Raw genomic sequence first — 20,450 nt, forward strand, 5'->3', positions numbered from 1 at the left:
GGGAATGGACTCCACTGTAGATGTGGCGCAGGCCTATTTAAACAAGATTGGTGGTTAATAAGGGCAGTTAGACGCTTCAAAGTAGACAGTGATGAGTCATGTAGAAAGCAGAACTGTCTCACTGTGATAATTCTGCAAGACACTTCAGAAAGATGTAGATAAGACATGTTGAAAGAAAGCAGATATGATACATTTTGTGTTTATAAAGTCTAATGCTTCATGTTACCCGTGACAGGTCCAACAGCCATTATACACACTGTCACTAGGGTTTTAAGCGTTCAAACATACACTGTATATTTCAACCTACCACAACAAACAATTTGAGAGCTTGAGAAGCGAGGTCATGTGATTGGGGGAGCTGGCATGATGGTAGCTGACCGGTATCTTGTTTGATCAACGGAGGTCACTGAAGCGTCACTGTTTAGACGCTCTGCTCTCCCTATCGGGCGTGTTCTCAGTAGCATTCTCTCATGTGATGCTCTGCCTTTTCACCCATCACGAGCCAGTATTGACTTAACCGTTTGCTAACCTGCCCCAAGTCACATGGTGAGTAGTGTACTGTTGAAGGACTTTGGTACGTTGATATTGACAGGGTCCCTCATTAAGATTGTTTAGTTTGTTTGTTTTAAGACTTGCCAAATACTGGCAATGCTGCAATCGTGTGACTTCTTTCAATACATTCTGCAACAGTTTGAAAGTAAAGAACACAATGTTTTATTTTAATTGAATTTAACAATAAAAAGTAAACAATATTTGTCATGTAAAATCAATCAGGAGATTAACGGTTTGTCTATTTTGTGGCAAAATTAACAAACGGGTTAGGGTTATTTAATCAGGCATGGAAAAGTTATATTTTTCGTTAGATCGACAAACACACACACACACACCATGCAATGCAGTGAAAGATATTATAAATAGCTAAAATAAAGTCCTTGGAGGTGCATATGCATAATATTTCACCACAGACTATGTAGAACAGTATTACATTTGTGTAACATTTGCATTTTACACAAAAATGGGGTAATATGAAGTCAACACAGGCGTGTCTGTCCAAATAATACAGATAATAAAATATTACTGCTAAAACATTGTTTTCCTGTAACTGCTTGAAATAAATTACCATTACATCATTTCCATATAATTTAACCTTGGCATATTCCATGAAAAAATACATTGTGCAAGGACCATGAATTCCACCTTTTCTGTAATGCATTTAGCCCTGCTCGCCAACATAACTCCATTACGCTCAAAGGAAGCATTTCACCCATAACATTTACATGTTAATTCAACAGCATTTGCATTTTACTGCAACACAAAAAAACCTCAGAAGAAACATCAGAGTTGATTGCACCAGCTCCCCAAGGCAGGATAAAATATTCACCATATTGCCATCTGTGGAAATGTCCAAACGTCTATAAAAACCGCTTGGTTGCTTCGTGAGGGAGCTCTTCTTTTGGAATAACAGTATTCCCACTCGCCCCTCTATTCTCTGTGAGGTGCATGAATAAGAGCCAGATGAGAGGCAGCTCTTTTGACCAATGAGCTATAGGGCATGAGGTACAGAGGCAGACAGAATGATGGGACCCATGCGAGAGAGAGGACGAGGCACTCCCGTCTGTGATTAGGTGGACGGGAGGGCTTGTGATGTGCCTACGACAAAGAGGGGTACTTCAGATCAGCTATCTCAGAGTCCGGAGAGCTGCCGCCACTGCGGTCGCTGTAAGTGTCCCTGCAACACACACACACACACACACACACACACACACACACACACACACACACACACACACACACACACACACACACACACACACACACACACACACACACACACACACACACACACACGTTGAGTGACTAAAACAAACTATTTTGAGGAAGTAAAAGGAAATAGCAAGTGGGGGTCTATTCTGAGGCTGAACGGACATGTGCAGGGCGAAGGACAGTGCGTTACCGTGGCGACAGGCGACAGCCCTTCAGCAGGTAGCTCTGCAGCTTCCCCGCCGCCGCGAGCAGCAGACCGAAGTAGGGAGGAGACGGCTTGATGGGCCTGGAGGTGAACTCTGGATGGTACTGCACACCCACAAAGTAGCCATGATCTACACACACACACACACACACACACACACACACACACACACACACACACACACACACACACACACACACACACACACACACACACACACACACACACACACACACACACACACACACACACACACACACACACACACACACACACACACAACCAAAAGCCTTTACATATAGACTTTTATTGAGATGGAAAATTAGCCAGAACATGTTGGAGGGCGGCCCAGTCTAATGTTCCTGGTGAAAGTCAAGGGGAGAGTTAATGTGATGAAGGACCAGCCCGGGGGCTTCCAGCTCCAATTCCCATCCCTACTGCCATGTATTGCACCGTATTTTCCTAATAGCCCTCCTTTACTGTAACAATTAATGAAAGCAAATAAGTTATACTTTTAAGCTCTGGGGAAATAAGTGGATTGGAAGTTTTATAATACAGACTTTTCCCTGCCCACTCACAAAGGCTTACACTTTGAAACTATTACTTTGTGATGGTTATTCTCCAAAGTCCTAGAAGAAGTATACCTGCTCCCTAACTTTTTCACTGGAGCCATCATTTTTTTTGTTCCAAAATGATTACTTTTATGCAAGGAATAAAATTAATCGACCCACGGTTCAATTAACCGAGGACTTTTCTCTCTAAAATTTAAAAGACAATGAAAAAGGAGAAAAAATAGAATACATTTGGAGCAAACGTGATGGCTGCAGTGTAAAACTTGCATGACGTTTTTAAATAAAACTGAATTTGGTTTTGTTGAACCATGTATTAATATGATGTCCGGGTGGTGCACATTCAAAGATCAAACTCACCCTCCAACTCAATGACCTCCATCCTTTCTCCGTCAACGTCCTCACCCACAAATTGAAGGCCCTTCTCTTCGAAGTGGTGCTTCAGATCTGGGTTAACCTGAAACACCAACGTTGACATTTGAGGTTGTTTTACATCGACCGCCATCGTTTGTTGGGATTTTTATTTTCTTCCCATGACAAAAAATCCTAATCATGGAGCCCAATGGGACTGAATGCATGCAAAGAGATTTTGTTTTTTTAACGTATCGAATTGATTAATTAATTAATTAATTTGGACTAATAGTTACCGATCTAGCCAGCAAATATATCAGTTCAACAAATCACAATCTGGTATCCGTCAGTCACCAGGGTCGCTGTACATGGTTTAGGACATATTGGAGGTAATATCATATTTAGGTTTAAGTTAATGAATATGGAAACATCCTCAAAAAACAAATGTCTCCAAAATAATGCACACCCATTTATCATAACCCCCCTCATCCATGCCGTGAGTGTGTGTACATACTGAATTCCAGCTAAAAATGTTATTCGTCTTTCAGCACTCAATTTAATAGTACTATGTGTAACTTCAGGCTAGAGACCCAATAATAATATTTTGTTTTTTGATTTTTATACCTTGTGTTATTATTAGCATACATTACTGTTATGTCCTTTTGTGACATTAATTTGCGAACCAATATTTTCTATATACATTACCTCAAATCTGTGTCTGTGTCTCTCATCCACAAATTCCACATCACCATACAGCTTTCCTAGAAGAAATTATAAGAAGAATGAGAAATGCTACAAATCAGCAGTCTCAAAGTGCAGGAGACTTTGGCTGCACCAAAACAATATCCAACATAACCACTTATCAGATGAGGGGGTTTTGACGGGTTGGTCAGTCAGCAGTGACAAGTGACTCACACTGAACTTGAGAAATGCATCATGAAAAAGCCAGTAGAGGTCAGGCTTCCTGCATTAAGGATGTGTACAGGTAGAGGTTGGACACACTGGGGATCAAACACAGTCCCTTTCAGCTGTGAGTTGAACGCCCTGGCCTAGCCACTACACAACCCTGTGCCCCCACAAGCCATACCCGGGCAGAAAAGAGTATGTGTGTATGTCTGTTGCCAACCTCATCTGTATTAGGCATCATCTAGACATGCTTCCCCCCTACCTGCTCCTGGATGACATGCATGGAGAATAACACTGAGAGTCACTTTGGAAAAATGGGTCTGCTAAATAGCACCTACGGTTAGGACCACTCACTTATGACGCTGTTATTGGACTTGAAGATGGTCCTCCTCTTGCCCAGCCTCATGGTTCCGCCCATCTGCTCTGGGTTGTGCTCCGGCATCTCGATCACCTGGGGACACAAGCGTACACTGGATGTGGAAACAGGCCTCGCACAATAGAAAACACTGAGGAGACGGACGAGGTCACTATGGCTGGTGTGTGTGACGGAGAGCCCGAATACTTCACGTACCACCGGATGCTTGGACTCTGGCTCAAACTCGGTGGAGTTGGCGTCTGAAAACGGACAGGGCGCACAGAAGACTTGCCTTGACACATTCAACAAGGTTTACGCAATGAACTTTCAAGAGTGTCAAAACAAATGAGATGTCTCACCGGCCCAGCCAAGAACATTGCGGGCGAACTCGCACACCGCCAGCTGCATGCCTAAACAGACGCCTGTGGAGAACAAGACACGCCACCATGAGCAACAAGGGTGGAGGGGAGCAAGGGTTGTACGTTAACTTGCTCGGTGTGTTTCGACATCTAAATTTGTTATGCATCATCTCCCCAAGAAATACTGTGGTCTACGTGATAGGGTTTCAGGTTTCAAGTCGTTTCTTGTTCCCCCTACTTTATAAAAGGTATTTCTGCTGGCTGTGATTGTGAACGTGAGTGTGGATTATTTGTGGTTAAACCCCGAGCAAGTCTGGATTTGTTTTCTGTAATTGATCCGTTTAACCACTAGAGGGTGCCAGTGTGTGCGGTTGTATTTAACGATTGCATTTTAGTGCTAGGAAGAGGCGACTTGGGGATTTGGGTTCGATCATACCGAGGAAGGGCTTCTTCTTCTCGCGAGCCCATCTGATAGCGTGGATCTTTCCCTCAGTTCCCCGCACGCCAAAGCCCCCCGGTACCAACACGCCACTGTAGACACAACACACCAGGTATCCAGTCAGGTGGAGAGGGGCTGGGAAGGCTGAACAAGACCATCGTCTTTGGTTTCATCTCAACCAGCAACTACTAAAGGGTAGTCACCCTCTTCTCTTTTTCAGTTTTAAACATTTTAAACAACAACACATTAAACTGTCTTATAAGGACCTTCAACTTGGTAGAGAAGGTCATATTGTTTGGATCCGTGAAGTTCCATCTGGGCTGAGGTTGATGTTAATGTCAGCGTGCAAGTGTGGGTTAAGCTTCCCAGATGCTTAGAGTGTAACGACAAGGTGTGTGACGCATTTCTTATAAAACCTTGCTTATTTTACTGCCCATACCAACGATGGGTTGTAAAATAGAATCAAAGATCGCACTGGTCGCAACCATGGCATGGCGATAATAAGCCCACCCTCTCCTTCCTAGAACTCTCAGAGTGTAAAATATCTCCCAATGTTTGAATCGAGCTGAAACAGGGGGTTCACTTAAACTTTAAAAGGATGAATAGTGGTAATAATACACTAGTAAACCAACACAATTATCTTAATTTCTGACTGCAAAGTTTTGCACACATTTTCTTGATTACATAATTGATGCCTCTTAAGTGGCCTTTTAAGTGGTGCCTCTATATCTTCAGTATCGGGGGGGGTAAGGATAGTGTAGTGGCTAGGGGGTTGGACTAAAGAGCAGTACTGGGTTTGATCACCAGTGGCCACATTTTCTAGCCAACTAAAATAACTTTTGCATCCACGCTTGAGAGGGAAACTCTCTGTTTTCTAGTGGTTTCCAGCGTGGTGCCAGGGAGACAGGTTAAAGTGAGTTCCCAAATGAACCTCTTCAGAAAGAGAGCAGGGGGTCTAGGGGGCCGCGTCGAGAGCCAGACTCACTCAGCGCCGCAGAGCTTGTGCCAGGCGTCGTGATACTTGACTGGCTCCTCCTGCAGAGTGGCGGCCTCCAGGTCCGCTGAGTCAATGTACTGCGACACACATTAAGGCACACTGAGTGGTGGGGGGGCGGCTGGCCGGCAGACTCGATCAACACAGGCTTCACTCCATATACAAATACAGTTAACACATCAGCATAGAGCAGCTTATGCTAGGGTTTCCAAGGGTAAGAGTAGCCTAACAAGTCAAGCAAAACCTGCATTTAATGCGATCCCTCATGGTAAGGTTTTGCTTGCATTCATTCTTTAACCTTACCAAAGGGGTTACTTCACCCTGAATAGAGAAATATACATTCCTCCCACATAGTGCTATCCATTCATCCAGGATTCCTGTACAATTCAAAAGGTCTTGCAGCTGAATGACTAATCCACAGACTGTGTGTGTATGTCGAGAGTGTGCGTGGTACCTTGACCTCCAGCTTGTGGTTGATGGCGAGGGCAGAGTGCTCCAGGGCCTTGATGACCGAGGCGTAGGAGTCAGACAGCTTGGTGTACTTCCCCACCAGCGCTATGGACACGTGCTCCAGCAGCCGGTCAGATCTACACACACACACACAAAGACACATTGACTCACACTTTATTTTCTCCAAGAAACTAAACTGAAACAGGGGACCCATACAACCAGTCTAAATGCAAACGTTGTCCTATGGCTCCTTCCTCCCCACCTGTCTGACATCTCCTTCCACTTGGTGAGCATCTTCCTGGCCCGGGTCTCCACGGGCAGATCCAGGCGGGTGCAGAAGTAACCGACCACGCCCTGGGACTCCAGGAGCAGGGGAACCCTGTAGATGGAAGACACGTCGTGGACACAGATCACCTGGGGGATAACACAGAACACTAGTTAGTTACAGTATCCGTCACTGGATGACTGATTGTCACCGATGTACGATTGTCATCGATGAATTACAAATCCCGTGGTGTTCTGCGTGTCATGTTTCCTAGAAGGGGACGGTTCTGGAATTCTTTCAGGGATATACGAGCACCATTCGATTTATAGTTCTGTTACTTTGAAGTTTCAGGCCACGAGTCGTTCTTATTGCCATGGAGAAGTGTTAGGAGGGCAATACCTGTGTTGGCTCCACGTGACAGAACATGGAGATCTTCTCCTTCACAGCGGTTTCTAGTGGCGTAGAACAGCGGCACATGATCTAACAAACAGAGAACGCGGGTAAGGCACACAATCTGTAAACCACTAAAAGTTAAATCAAATCCCACTGTACATGATACCGAATATGATGTGCTCATTTTTTATTGAGTCATTTAGCAGCTTAAGCTGTTATACATCGCCACTTACTAAATACACATACATACAGAATTGGATGCAGAACCTTTGGTCTTCCAAGGCAAAAACCCAACAACTATACTTAACCACCTCTGTCATGTGTTTTTCAAATTTTTTGGTTGCTTCCATCATCTCCAACAACCAATCACAAACATAGCTTGGTCATGAGCCGGTCAGTTGGTTTCCATAGTGACCAAACTCACCAGGTCAGGGGACAGGCCCAGCCCTCTGAGCTCTCGGACACTGTTCTGGGTAGGCTTGGTCTTCTGCTCTCCTGTGGTACTGGGCTGGGGACAGAACGGAAACACACCAGCATAGTTATTAACCTGGGTTAATGGAATGTTTATTGAACATGTGTACAATGAAATAACTGAAATACTCCAGTTCAAGGTTAGTGTCGTTGATGGTAAGGGTTCGGGCACAGAACTCAAATGTAGGCTAGAGTATACATTAGAGAGAAAGAGAGAGTTCAAAATGTGTGCGTTCCAACACAGGCAGGGCAATGGAGAGCCAAGAGCGGTAGCCAGTGTGTTTATTTACAGTTTTCCAAACTGGATGCAGACAACCCTCACTGCAGTAGTTGTAATGCAAAATGCAAAGCTGCCCAGCTAGCCACATCTAGCCTGAGAACACACTAGCCGCGTTTACATGGACATATCTGTTCATTCGGAATTAATTATTTGTTCGGCATAGATTCTATGCCGAATAGAAGAGGTGGTGTAGTCCGTTTCAATCGCCATGTATACACTTATTCCGAATAGATTGGGGTTAAACTTAGAGCAGCCGCAGTAGTTCGCCATTGGTCCACTGAGCTCCGTCGGTACTTTTAAGCACACCGAACTTCACCACTGTCAAGGAGAGTGGATTTATTGCCTGATTCACGTCTTTGTTATCACTCCGTAAAAGTAGTCCGGTAAGCGTGTCCGGTTGCTTAGCGACGGGACATGGGTGTTTATTAATGACGTGTCCGCGCGCGTCCGAAATAACTGTAAATGAGTCGGCTACTACTAGTACTTTTACAGGCTGAACGTTAAAATACTTCTTAACTTAGAGAGATGGCATCAGCAGTAGTGCGCAATTGGACCTTCGAGGATTCCTGGTCACTAAATTCCCGTAAGACCACTCTCTCCCACCAGTCTTGGCTGCGGACTCGCATCCAAATTCCACTTGTTTGCGGCGGAGCTTAGGGTAAATATAAAGATCTGACGAGAAATTGACGTTGCTGCGCTGTCCTGCTCCTTCTTAATTGAAGGAGCAGGCAGAGAAAAGCTCTCTCCTGCTGTGCTTTCATTAAAATCAAATTTAAAATCCCCGATAGTGATAAGACATCCATTATGTCGCCGCCGGTCCAGAGATGTGTCAGGTGTGCGCGAGAGACATAACGGACACTTTTGTTACTGCCATGTATACAGTACATTCGGAACACATTTTAGGAACAGATCTATGCCGCATAGAAATCTATGCGGATCAGATGTGCCATGTAAACGCGGCTACTGGGTTACACACAAAAGCATGAAGGAGTGTACCGTGTTTGATAACCTTAAGTTTGATAGCCCCGCAGCTAACTTTAGCAAGCCTGGAGCCAGCACAGAAGAAGTAAAACCATCCGTGGACATGGAAACTGAGGCAGCAACAAATTCCTTCAGGTAATTAATGAGCTAGTTGGATAAGTGGTTGTTGGCCTTTTTTCACTGTCTTGGTTATCGTAAGAGTATCATTTTTTGGCAGGTATGAAACTAATGGCATGTGGCATGGTCGACAAAATCAATGATAGGATGGAGTCCCCAGTTGATATTGCATAGTTCCTTACAGTCAACGTTTTTAGATAAATATAGTTAAGTAGCGGGCAGAGGTTAGGCTCAAGTAGGGGTGTGAACGGATACAAAAAACGGTTACACGACCCCTTTTTTTTCGTGTACACGGTTAACCGTTCTTTTTATTAATGAAAAAAAGTATAGATTTTTTTTAAAGTGAACCGCAGTCGCGCTATAGGGGGATTATTTGTTTAGCAACACGGCGGATGCGCGAGCAGAATGATCGCAAAAAGAACATGTTTGACCGGTTGCCATGGTTATCCCTGTGCGGTTAATTTGCAGTTGCGGTGTTAATTAGGATGTTGTCAGCTTACTGTTACATTAAACTGTAATCAGAAAAAAGCGGTTATATGCTATAGACCCTAAACTAGTATCCTTCGTATAAAGGCTGGGACGAATTTCGAATTATAAATATGTGAACTATGTTGAAAGTATAGACAATCGCGATTCCCATTGAAACAATGGCGCAGTGTTTTTTGTTTTTTTTACGGTTTTCGTTTACTTATTTTTCCTAAACGGTTATGATCTACTAACCGGTTACACGTGTACACGTGTACCCGTGCACAGCCCTAGGTTCAAGCATGCCTACAGTGTCAAGCATGCAACCACTCCCTCATCCTGGGAAAATTATAAGTTCTAAGAACAGCTCCATTGTTTCATGTCGGTGCGTGCTTTGTGTGAACAGGGTAAAGAGAGGTCCGTACCTGTGGCACCAGGCTGACGTGGATGTTGCAGAAGTTCTCTCTCTTCACCTTGAACTGGAACTGTCTGAAGGCCTCGATGAAGGGCATGCTCTCTATATCGCCCACAGTGCCTCCCAGCTGTTGACACACAAAACACCAGCGCATTGAAACAGGATTACACATCCCCACGGTGCTAGTCATGTCACATAGCCCCAGGAGAAGAAAACATATATATTTTAAATGCAGTAAGGATTTGCTAGTTCTTATGATCATAGAAATAATAATAACAGTGACAATAACAACAGTGACAATAACAATGACGATTTAGGAATGTGCTATGCATAGCTCTCTGTGTAAATCAACTCATCTGTGGCCGGCAGCATTCTGCTCCTGCTAGACTCGTTTACTGTAATGTAACGAGCTATCAGGTGAACAGAAAGTCCAAGAGGCATGGCAACCAACAGCCAGGAATTGCTGTTAGCAAGCAGCAAGTTCAAAACATGCATCTACCTATCACACTGACTGTTCTATCTACCTCCAGCACGCAGACTTGTCCATCTACCTCCATCACACAGATTGTCTCTTTACCTCTATCACACAGATTGTCTCTCTCCATCTCACAGATTGTCTCTCTCAATCTCACAGATTGTCTCTCTACCTCTATCACACAGATTGTCTCTCTCCATCTCACAGATTGTCTCTCTACCTCTATCACACAGATTGTCTCTCTCCATCTCACAGATTGTCTCTCTACCTCTATCACACAGATTGTCTCTCTCCATCTCACAGATTGTCTCTCTACCTCTATCACACAGATTGTCTCTCTCCATCTCACAGATTGTCTCTCTACCTCTATCACACAGATTGTCTCTCTACCTCTATCACACAGATTGTCTCTCTCCATCTCACAGATTGTCTCTCTACCTCTATCACACAGATTGTCTCTCTCCATCTCACAGATTGTCTCTCTACCTCTATCACACAGACTTGCGGCTCCACACCGTCTTCATCAACTGACACCTTGGCCTGCCTCATCACCCACTCCTGGATAGCGTCTGTGATGTGGGGAACAACTGGGGGCAGGCAGAGACATGGGGAAACATGGAAATAGGTCAAACATAATAAAATCCCACACACCTTAAGAAATACATAATCTACTCGAAAACAAAGTTATAGAAGGATTTACCATGATGCTGAGCTGTATCTTATGAGCTTTTGATTTTTTAGTTACTTGTAATAAGGTGTTAATAAGGTTTTCTTAAGGTGCTTCCACACTTTCCCAAAACACCCAACTGTATCTTGACCAAAAGTCAAGTTTAAGCAGTCCGACATCGGGCCAACCACCACCGGGGGAAAGTACCTGGGTCACCCCAGTAGCCTCACCTTGCACCGTCTTGCCAAGGTAGTCTCCCTTCCTCTCTTTGTTTATGACCGACTGATAGATCTTCCCGGTGGTCAGGTTGTTGTCTCTGGTCAGACGGATGTCCAGGAACCGCTCGTAGTTGCCCAGGTCCAGGTCCACCTCGCCCCCGTCGTCCAGCACAAACACCTCGCCTGCCACACACACATTCAACACGCAGACTCTTTCACTACGATTCAGCATAGGGGTCAAACTCAAGATTCCTAGTGAGTTTATGGATACACATCATCAGGGACGAGGTAGGAATACTGTTTGACCACAACATTATGCCTTTAAATATGCATTATATCTCTGTCATTACCTCAGTATGACAACTTGTGTTCAAAAAGACAGCTCAAATGTCTATTGTAATGAGAATAGAGCACACTAATCAAAAACGAGGCTTTAACCTATGAAGTACGGGAGAAAGGGCACACTATTATCTCACCATGTTCATACGGTGAGAATGTTCCAGCATCGATGTTGATGTAAGGGTCGATTTTGATGGCGGTGACACGTAGCCCACATGATTTGAGAATCGTTCCTATGCTGCTGGCAATGATTCCTTTACCAATACCAGATATAACACCCCCAGTGACCAGGATGTATTTCATAGTGGCAGAGGAAACACTGGAATTTAAAGAAAGAATGGAGGCAAAGGTTATTAATGGGAGATTTTTTGAGTCTTTGAAACTGCCAGTTTCTCAAGCGACACATGGCAAAACAAAGTTTACAAAAGCCTAGGTTACCGTATATTTCCATGGCTTTAAGAGTTTACAGTACTACAACTCTCTTGAAAAGGAGAGCTGTACTTTCCCCTCATGCGTTCAAATGTACCAGCCAAATAGGTTATTGCACCAACTGAACAGGGCTGACCAGAATAATCAGTATAATCCTATTTAATTTACTGTTCGAATTACAAGGTGATTTTATTCTTAGTTTACCACACCCACACACACACACGGAAATAAAACAAACGTGCAACTGAAGGGAATGTATTCTAAACACCTTCGTGTTTAGGTAAACTGGCCATGTCTTTGGCTTTTTATCAGGTTCACTTTTCGCCCAATGAGGAAACAATCAATACATGTCAGTCCTGCATATTCATATTTCCCACCAAACTGCCACAATGATGAAGTAGGCGGTTAAAAAACCCGCGTAAACCATGTCCTTCCTGCGGGTCATGGTAGGTCAATGGCGGGAACAACAAAACACAATCGGTGGTATTTGGCAAATACCACCTATTGTGGTACATTATTTTGAACATGCATGTTAAATATTTGATGGGTTCGTTAATGTTGGACAGTTTCAAATGTCATGGTCCATATGTACAATTGATTGGCACACAGAGAGAGTACAACCGGGTCGAGAGATACCGAAGTAGTTTATGACGTCTTAATCGGATGAACTCCGAATAATAAAAAAAACACATGGCTATTTCCAATAGTTCAGATAATCGTTAAAACATCGCAGGATATGCAATGTCTATAATGCTTGTTATTGGAATGTCCGAACACTCATGTGGCCATTACAGGTCACTTACTTGCCAAGATATAGGGTTAAACAAGGCCGGTTTGTTTTGAACAAACTCACCCTTTATCGAGGTACACAGGAATCTAGTATTTTCTATAAATAAAAGTCTTCTTCTTCCCGTTTCTTCCCACTTGGTACTAAAATACTCGCTGTTGTTGGGCGGTTTACACGTGTGGAACACACCACAAGCTGACTGCTGCGCTAGCTGACCCAGTGGATACATATGTGTAGATCACTAAAGGGTGGCTCGACTAATCGCCGGTTCCTTCAGAATGCATTGTTCTATCCACATGTGTTGCTTAGCGAGTATTGCGAAGAGCTTCCGGCGCTGGGAGCTTGTCAATGCGACTCAATTTACGTAGTACGTAGTAGTGATGTTATGCTTTGCGTCAAGGCATCGGGGCATGTGTCGAGTACCTCGGCTCCTCCCCCCAGCGAAGCTCCGTATCGACCATGGACATATTATAGGTATCGACAGAGAATGTCTAATATGAGACGGGCTCTGGTATCGAGTAGGATTCACTTAGGCGAAATGACGTTCGAGGCTTCATCTCGGGCTGTTCCGCGATATGGGTTCACAATTGGCACATTTTTACAAAAAGAAGACACTACCCAGTTCCAAGATCACTTTAATGGCTATGTAATTAATCACACTCATTCTCAGTCATCATGCAGTTCTATTATTACACTTATTAGTAGGCTACAGATACATACATACATACATACATACATACATACATACATACATACATACATACATACATACATACATACATACATACATACATACATACATACATACATACATACATACATACATACATACATACATACATACATACATACATACATACATACATACATACATACATACATACATACATACATACATACATACATACATACATACATACATACATACATACATACATACATACATACATACATACATACATACATACATACATACATACATACATACATACACTCAATAGATTATGTTAGAGTTAGTCATTTAGTTCGTTTCTTTCCTTGTCTCCTGACCTGAAGACTGCCATTACAGGTCTGACAGACACAATGTAGCCTACATTAGGCCTGTAGACAAAATATATGAAGGTAGAGCTACTCAGAAAGTTGTTAAACAGCAGGGAAACACCACCTGATGCCCATAGCTTCTTCATGAATGGTCTACATTTTTTGTGTAGACCTGTTCGTAGACCTCAAGGGGTAGACATTTTGGAACTTTCCATCTGTGAAAAGGCTAATTGTGGCATGTTTCTGATCGGTCAGCAGATGTCGCTATTTACTCAGTTACAAAATAACAAACGGCTCCAAGGAAAAGATGGTCGTACTTCTGAAATTAGTCGATAACGTTTTAATTACGATTATAAAAACAATATCGAAAAAAACAATAGATCTTTGGAATAAACTGAAAATTAGATAAAGTGATGCCAACAGAGAGACATTTTATTACTAATTCAAAGTCGCACAATCCCTAAAACAACCCCAATCATAGCAACACACACACAAAACAATGTGAAATCATTATTATACAGTTAGTATGACCTACTAAGTTATCCCAGAGGTTATATTGGCCAGGAATGCAGCATGACAGAGACTAGTCAAAGGTCTCTGTGCCTTGTGTTGTGTGTCTACTCTGGGGTTTAATGAGCCTTTATGGTCACTTTGTCATTTCCTTTAAGTGATTAAGATATTGTAATGAATGTGCCTTATTATTACTATATGTATTTTAGTCATGTGTATGTGGGGAAATGCCAGGGACATTTCCTATGAGATATTATCATGTGAGCATTCCCTATAGAACATTCTCGGTCCCTCTCCCATTATAGCCTCCAATTATTTTTCTTTATCCCCTTTGCTTTTAATATTCGCTTCTCCTCTTCTTTGCTCCCTTATATCCCTCTGTCTGTTTCATGATTTTCCACTAGCGAACTGTATTATCCAGTGAGCCCTTAAAAAACCCATTCAATTCAGTGTTTTTAGATGAAGCCTTGTTGTCCATCGTGTTGCATCATCTTCAAAGCTGCATTCAACACGACAGTGTTCATCTCTTGGTAACCCTTGCTAGCTCTGCCGTGAGAAGAGTGTGTGTGTGTGTGTGTGTGTGTGTGTGTGTGTGTGTGTGTGTGTGTGTGTGTGTGTGTGTGTGTGTGTGTGTGTGTGCGCGTGTGTGTGTGTGTGCGTGTGTGTGTGTGTGTCCTTGTGTGATTCATTATGATTGATGTGACAGTAAAGGGAGAACGGACAAACTCATTTATTCACAACCTAACGCACACATGGAGCGACAGATACATCACACACTCATACACATACAATTTAAATATAAAATCTCTTCTTCGTCTTATTTCACAGAACCGCACTCGTACACACATCTGAACATGTTCCATATTTATGCACACACAAACACTAACACACACACACACACACACACACACACACACACACACACACACACACACACACACACACACACACACACACACAGATAAGCGTCTTGCAGCAGACGTGGGTGCAAAGCGTAAGCAAGGGTAAGGATGATACACATCACAACCACTTACATGGGTGCACACAGTCATCCGTTGACCTACACGTGCACACTCATGCGCACACAATGGGGCATATGCTTTCCAATAAAGCGACATCTGATGAGAGGGCAGACATGCATGAAACTATTGTTACGTTTTCACACATCCACGTGTTCAGGCGCATGTGAACAAATGCTTATTCACAGTGTGAACAAACTGGGCTTAATAAGACAAATTGCTGCACACACAACTGGACACACGCTCACAGACACACACGCTGGGGGTTTTGGCGCTGGGCTTCACTGTGTCACATGAAAGTATGTCTGTCTGACTTCATCAGAGCAGAGACGAGAGGTGTGGGAGGGTGAAGGGTGGTGATGTGGAACAATCAGGGTCTGATTGAATAGGCCACTGGGACACACTCTCTCTGGCGCTTATTCTTTTTGTCCCCTTTTTGGACGTAACTTCCACGTTTTAAAGTTTTGTCTCTTGCCTGGTTTCTTTTTTAGTCAAATCTTCTATTTCTGTTCTGTGTCGGCCCCACCTGAAGCTCCTCTGGGCCTGAGTGATGAATTCCTTACCCTAGATATTATTATACAGAAGATCTCTCCATACAATGACATAGTCCTACGACTGTGGCTTGACAGCAAAGCAAGTCTTTCTTTTATGTCATGATCAATTCTTTTAGCTTCAAAAGTTTACTGTTTGAGGTGAGGGAATAAGGTTTAAGGAGTTGTTTTAAATGTAGGTTACTATGGGGTTTCACTAAATACTTTATCCATTACTAAAGAATAAGAGATTAAACACAAACTGAAAAATGCTAATAAGAAGCGGCACGTGATATATTATTAACAAGCTAAATTCCATCTCTGCTTCTTCTGATTACAAAGTTTGGCAGTTGGAGCTCCGTCTTCTCACGAGTCACGACATGCCACCGTTTGAATTCCCTTCTCGTCGGCCTCTAGGGGGAGCTGTGGTCTCTTACTCCGTTTCTCATGCACTGGTTACCTCACCTTTGATGAGGTCCCCTCTACTATGTTGCTGTAAAAAATGCTGACACGTGCACGCGTACACACACACACACACACACACACACACACACACACACACACACACACACACACACACACACACACACACACACACACACACACACACACACACACACACACACACACACACACACACACACACAAAAACACACACTGAGACCATGTGCCTGATTGCGTGAGGTGAAGGTCATGGCTGTGATGCAAGCTATAAATGACAAGTGTGACGGTGTGTTGGAGCTAAGGGGACAGTTTGAGCACACGGTAGACAAAAAAGAAGAGATATTCCATCCCTTCTTTCTTTCTCTTAATGACCTTCTTTCTTTAATTCTCCCCAATGGGACCACCCTTGATGTGAACTCAAATGCCATTTATCTTGGCATGTTCCCCTTCTTTCTTTCTTTAAAAAAGTAATCTAACAATTAAGCAAAAAATAAACAAATGTTTAAATGCACATTGTATTGCACATTGTGACACATAAAAGTCCCCCGCCCCCTCCCCTGTGTTTGTATACAGACAGAGGAACAGGTCTGGTTTCAATTATCCAAATTATTTTCTTGTGAGTCCAGGAGTGAGAGGGCTGAACCTGCCTTCCTCCAGCTGCTGTTGCTTCAGCCTCTTACTGCAACACCGTCCCCATAGATGAGCTCCTCCGTGGGACGGAAGGCGGAGGGGCGGGGCTGGTGGGGATCACCGTAAGCCTCATGCAGATGTGTGTTACTGTTCATACTTCATATGTGGTATTTCTCTGGCTGTGTATGTGCATGCAAGTTACGTGCACATCTGCGTGTTGAAGTTTGTGATTGTGTGTTTATTTGTAAGCCCTAAACCACCTCTATGATTATGAAATAATTTCTCCACTCTATGACGCTGTAAACCAAGATCCCTGGGCCCAGTCTGAAATCCGGATTGTACCCTGAAATCCCCTCCTAACGAGAGGGAAAGGCAGCGACTCGTATCCGAGGGAAATAATCAGATTAAGAGCATGTAGACCAAGAATAAGTTGGGGTTGAATGTGTGTGAGTGCGTGTGTGTGTGTGTGTGTGTGTGTGTGTGTGTGTGTGTGTGTGTGTGTGTGTGTGTGTGTGTGTGTGTGTGTGTGTGTGTGTGTGTGTGTGTGTGTGTGTGTGTGTGTGTGTGTGTGTGTGTGTGTTTGTGTGTGATCTTGAATTTATTCATCCTTGGGTACTTTCTGTCCCCTGGTATGGTCAGCCTATTGAGTGACAGTAATTAAATAGGGGGCTACAAGCCGGACTGGGGTGTTTTTGGAGAATATTGCTGTACGATCCAACATCACACATTTTAAGAAAGCATCATCATCTTGCTGGCCATTTGGAAGCTTGTAATGGACATGCATTGTATATCATTGGGTGTGGCATGTGACCATCACGAATGGTCTCACCTCAGTACTTAGTTAAGTCTAACTGATGGGATGGACTGTATGGGTTGAGGACTCAACACGTACATTAGGGGGAAAAAACATATAGGTTTTGTTTATTGACCTGGCTGTTCTTGTAGTCAATGCGACCTGTAGGTGCTGTTGCCCAGAGGGTCCTGGGGTGTTGCTTACCCTTCAGGGACACCTGTCCCTGACCGCTGGATTAATGGATGGATGGGTTTATTGATGGATAGATGGGTGGGTTTATTGATGGATAGATGGCTGGGTTTATTGATGGACAGATTGGTGGGTCTATTTATGGACAGATGGGTGGGTGTTTGGATGAATGGATGAACACATGGGTTTTTGGATGGGTTGATGGATGACAAATAGTTGATGGGTAGATGGATTTATTTAATATATAACCTATTCTGTATCTTCCTGATAAATAAAAAGATTTATAACTCACTGAAGGACGAAATAGTGGAGCTTTAGTACCCATGAGCGAGGCACCAAACCAATGAACCCCTCTGACTCCTTTTCCAAAAGATGTAACCTTTCCTTTACTGATTCCCTTGACTCCTCTGTTTAAACCGACCCTCCCACCGCCCTCTCGTCCTGAACTCTCCACCCGCTCTGTTTCCATATCTCACTGTCAGTGTGCACCGTGAAACGCCTGCTGATAGCCCTGCCCTGATGACACTGAGAGCACCGGATCGCTACGTTTATTTCCCTTGGCTTCAGGTTGAGGCGGGCTGACGCGCAGCACAGTGGGGTCTCTGTGTGGATTTGTTCAGGGTGGGTTTGACATGTTTTCTGGCCGCAGCCTGCTCCCCCGGATCTGGAGGAAAGGTGACGTGCTTGTATAATAAAACAAGCCCAGACAGGGTGTGTGGGGAGATGACACGTGTTTGACAGCGAGTGCTAGCTTCAGCTAACAGCGGGTCTTCTCCGATACCCCCACCGTGCCGGAGTCAGATTCGGGGCTGTTTTTGCCGAATCTGCACAACTCCTCTCACATCAACTCAGCTCTTAGTAAAGGGATTGGAGCAGTAAAATATATATATATATATATGTGTGTCTTTGTCTGCATATTTTGTGTGTGTGTGTCTGTGTGCCATTTTCTGTGTGTGCACATATGCATATATGTGAATTTGGCGAATGTGTGTGTGCATGTAGGCCTGTGTGTGCATGCATGTGTGCACACATGCGCGTGTGTGTGTGTGTGTGTGTGTATGTGTGTGTGTGTGTGTGTGTGTGTGTGTGTGTGTGTGTGTGTGTGTGTGTGTGTGTGTGTGTGTGTGTGTGTGTGTGTGTGTGTGTGTGTGTGTGTGTGTTCTTGTAGTCATGGTGATATGTGCAGGGCCGTCATGCAGTTTGCCCGCGCTGAGAGCTGAGCTGGTGTTCTGAGGTCTTGACAGGACTGGAAAGGTTACAGACAAAACTGTGTCACACACTTCCCCCCTGACCTTAATTCTCTAATTCTCACAAGGTGAGTGTGTGTGTGTGCGCGCGTGCATGGGTATGCATGCGTGTTTGTGTGTGTGTGTGTGTGTTTGTTTGTGTGTGTTTGTGTGTGTGTGTGTTAAGGTAAGGAGGTTAGTGTATCCAGACAGAAGAATATTTCAGCACCACTCAACTGTCATCGTCTAAGAGGTTTGTCTGTCTTTCCTTCCTCCATTTCGTGGCATAATCATGGAACCATAACACAACCGTCACAGCTTGTGTTCGATTTTGTATCTTCAGAAGTGTAAAGGGGTCATTTACAGCTACATTTCTACTTAGAAAGCATTAAAGAAAGATTGAAGCAATCCTTACCCCTTTCAGTTTGAGGATATTTCGTTTTACAATATGCCTTTACTAGGCCTACATAGATGCATTTAAATGAGTAGGCCAACCAAAGCTTACCATTATTCGGTTTTGTTATTGGGTTGCTTAGGTGTTGCTAGGCTAAATCCTGTAACAGTAATCATAAGAAAACTAATGTTTTAGTACAAACTGTATTCAAAACGTACCAAGGCCACGCTTAAAACACAAAGGTCTGTGGTGAGCCAACACAGCCAGTACAGTTTGTGCATAATGTATACATATATTCTGTTGTAAATTCAGTTAGGTCTTCCAGTATTGGATTAATCCATAAATATTGAACATTTAATTCCATAAAGAGATGTCCTCTGCGTGAAACCAGACACCTGCTCAGACATGATGATTAATGGCACAAAAAACTCAAACAAGTTATGACGGTTTTTATAGGGTAGCGTGGCACTTAAAGTCCTTGCTTGACAGAATCATACTGCAGTTAATATCGCTCAGTGCTGTATGGGGATGAACTTTACCTTTACTTTGAGGGGAGAACCACCTCATTACCATAGCCGCGCAAAAGCGTCGACCCCGTCTACGGGAACGCGCCTTCCTGTCCTTCCGTTTGACCGCGGGCCAAGAGGTGATGTCGCCCCCTCTCAAAAACCCTGAATATTAAAACACTTAACACACACATTTTCCTCCTCCCCTGCAGTTTTTACCCCTCCCCACCGTCCCTCTTCTTCTCGATCGTGCGCCGGAGCTTCGCCCGGTGATTTATTCGAGGCGCGTCACCATGGCTGCTGCCTGCCTGGTCCGGCGCCAGTTCACCCCGCTCGCGACCCAGTTCAAAGACGAGCCACTCGTTTCCCACCGACGGATTCTGGTTCATCTTTCTCCAGGTGACAAATGGAGGGAGAATAACTCCAAATACAAATGCAGTTGTCATGTTCGGAATTATTCCAAATTATGTGGGG

At 43.8% G+C, this 20,450-nt stretch overlaps 1 protein-coding gene across 1 annotated transcript; it reads right to left on the reverse strand.

The window, feature by feature from the left end:
• Positions 1 to 4: 4 nt before the first annotated feature.
• ctps1b (CTP synthase 1b) lies at positions 5 to 13,043 on the reverse strand. Its single transcript, XM_056601425.1, has 18 exons — positions 12,761 to 13,043; positions 11,616 to 11,797; positions 11,152 to 11,322; positions 10,741 to 10,841; positions 9,790 to 9,906; positions 7,475 to 7,558; positions 7,057 to 7,137; positions 6,655 to 6,806; positions 6,397 to 6,529; positions 5,934 to 6,022; positions 4,946 to 5,040; positions 4,510 to 4,572; positions 4,367 to 4,410; positions 4,150 to 4,246; positions 3,595 to 3,650; positions 2,899 to 2,995; positions 1,955 to 2,099; positions 5 to 1,729 (listed from the first exon to the last, which is right to left on the reverse strand). Exons 2-18 carry the CDS (start codon positions 11,779 to 11,781, stop codon positions 1,651 to 1,653), a joined length of 1,770 nt encoding a protein of 589 aa, XP_056457400.1. The 5' UTR covers positions 11,782 to 11,797; positions 12,761 to 13,043; the 3' UTR covers positions 5 to 1,650.
• Between the last annotated feature and the right edge of the window lie 7,407 nt (positions 13,044 to 20,450).

This window comes from Gadus chalcogrammus, chromosome 11 (genome assembly GCF_026213295.1).
Source record: "Gadus chalcogrammus isolate NIFS_2021 chromosome 11, NIFS_Gcha_1.0, whole genome shotgun sequence".
Taxonomy (NCBI): Eukaryota; Metazoa; Chordata; class Actinopteri; order Gadiformes; family Gadidae; genus Gadus; species Gadus chalcogrammus.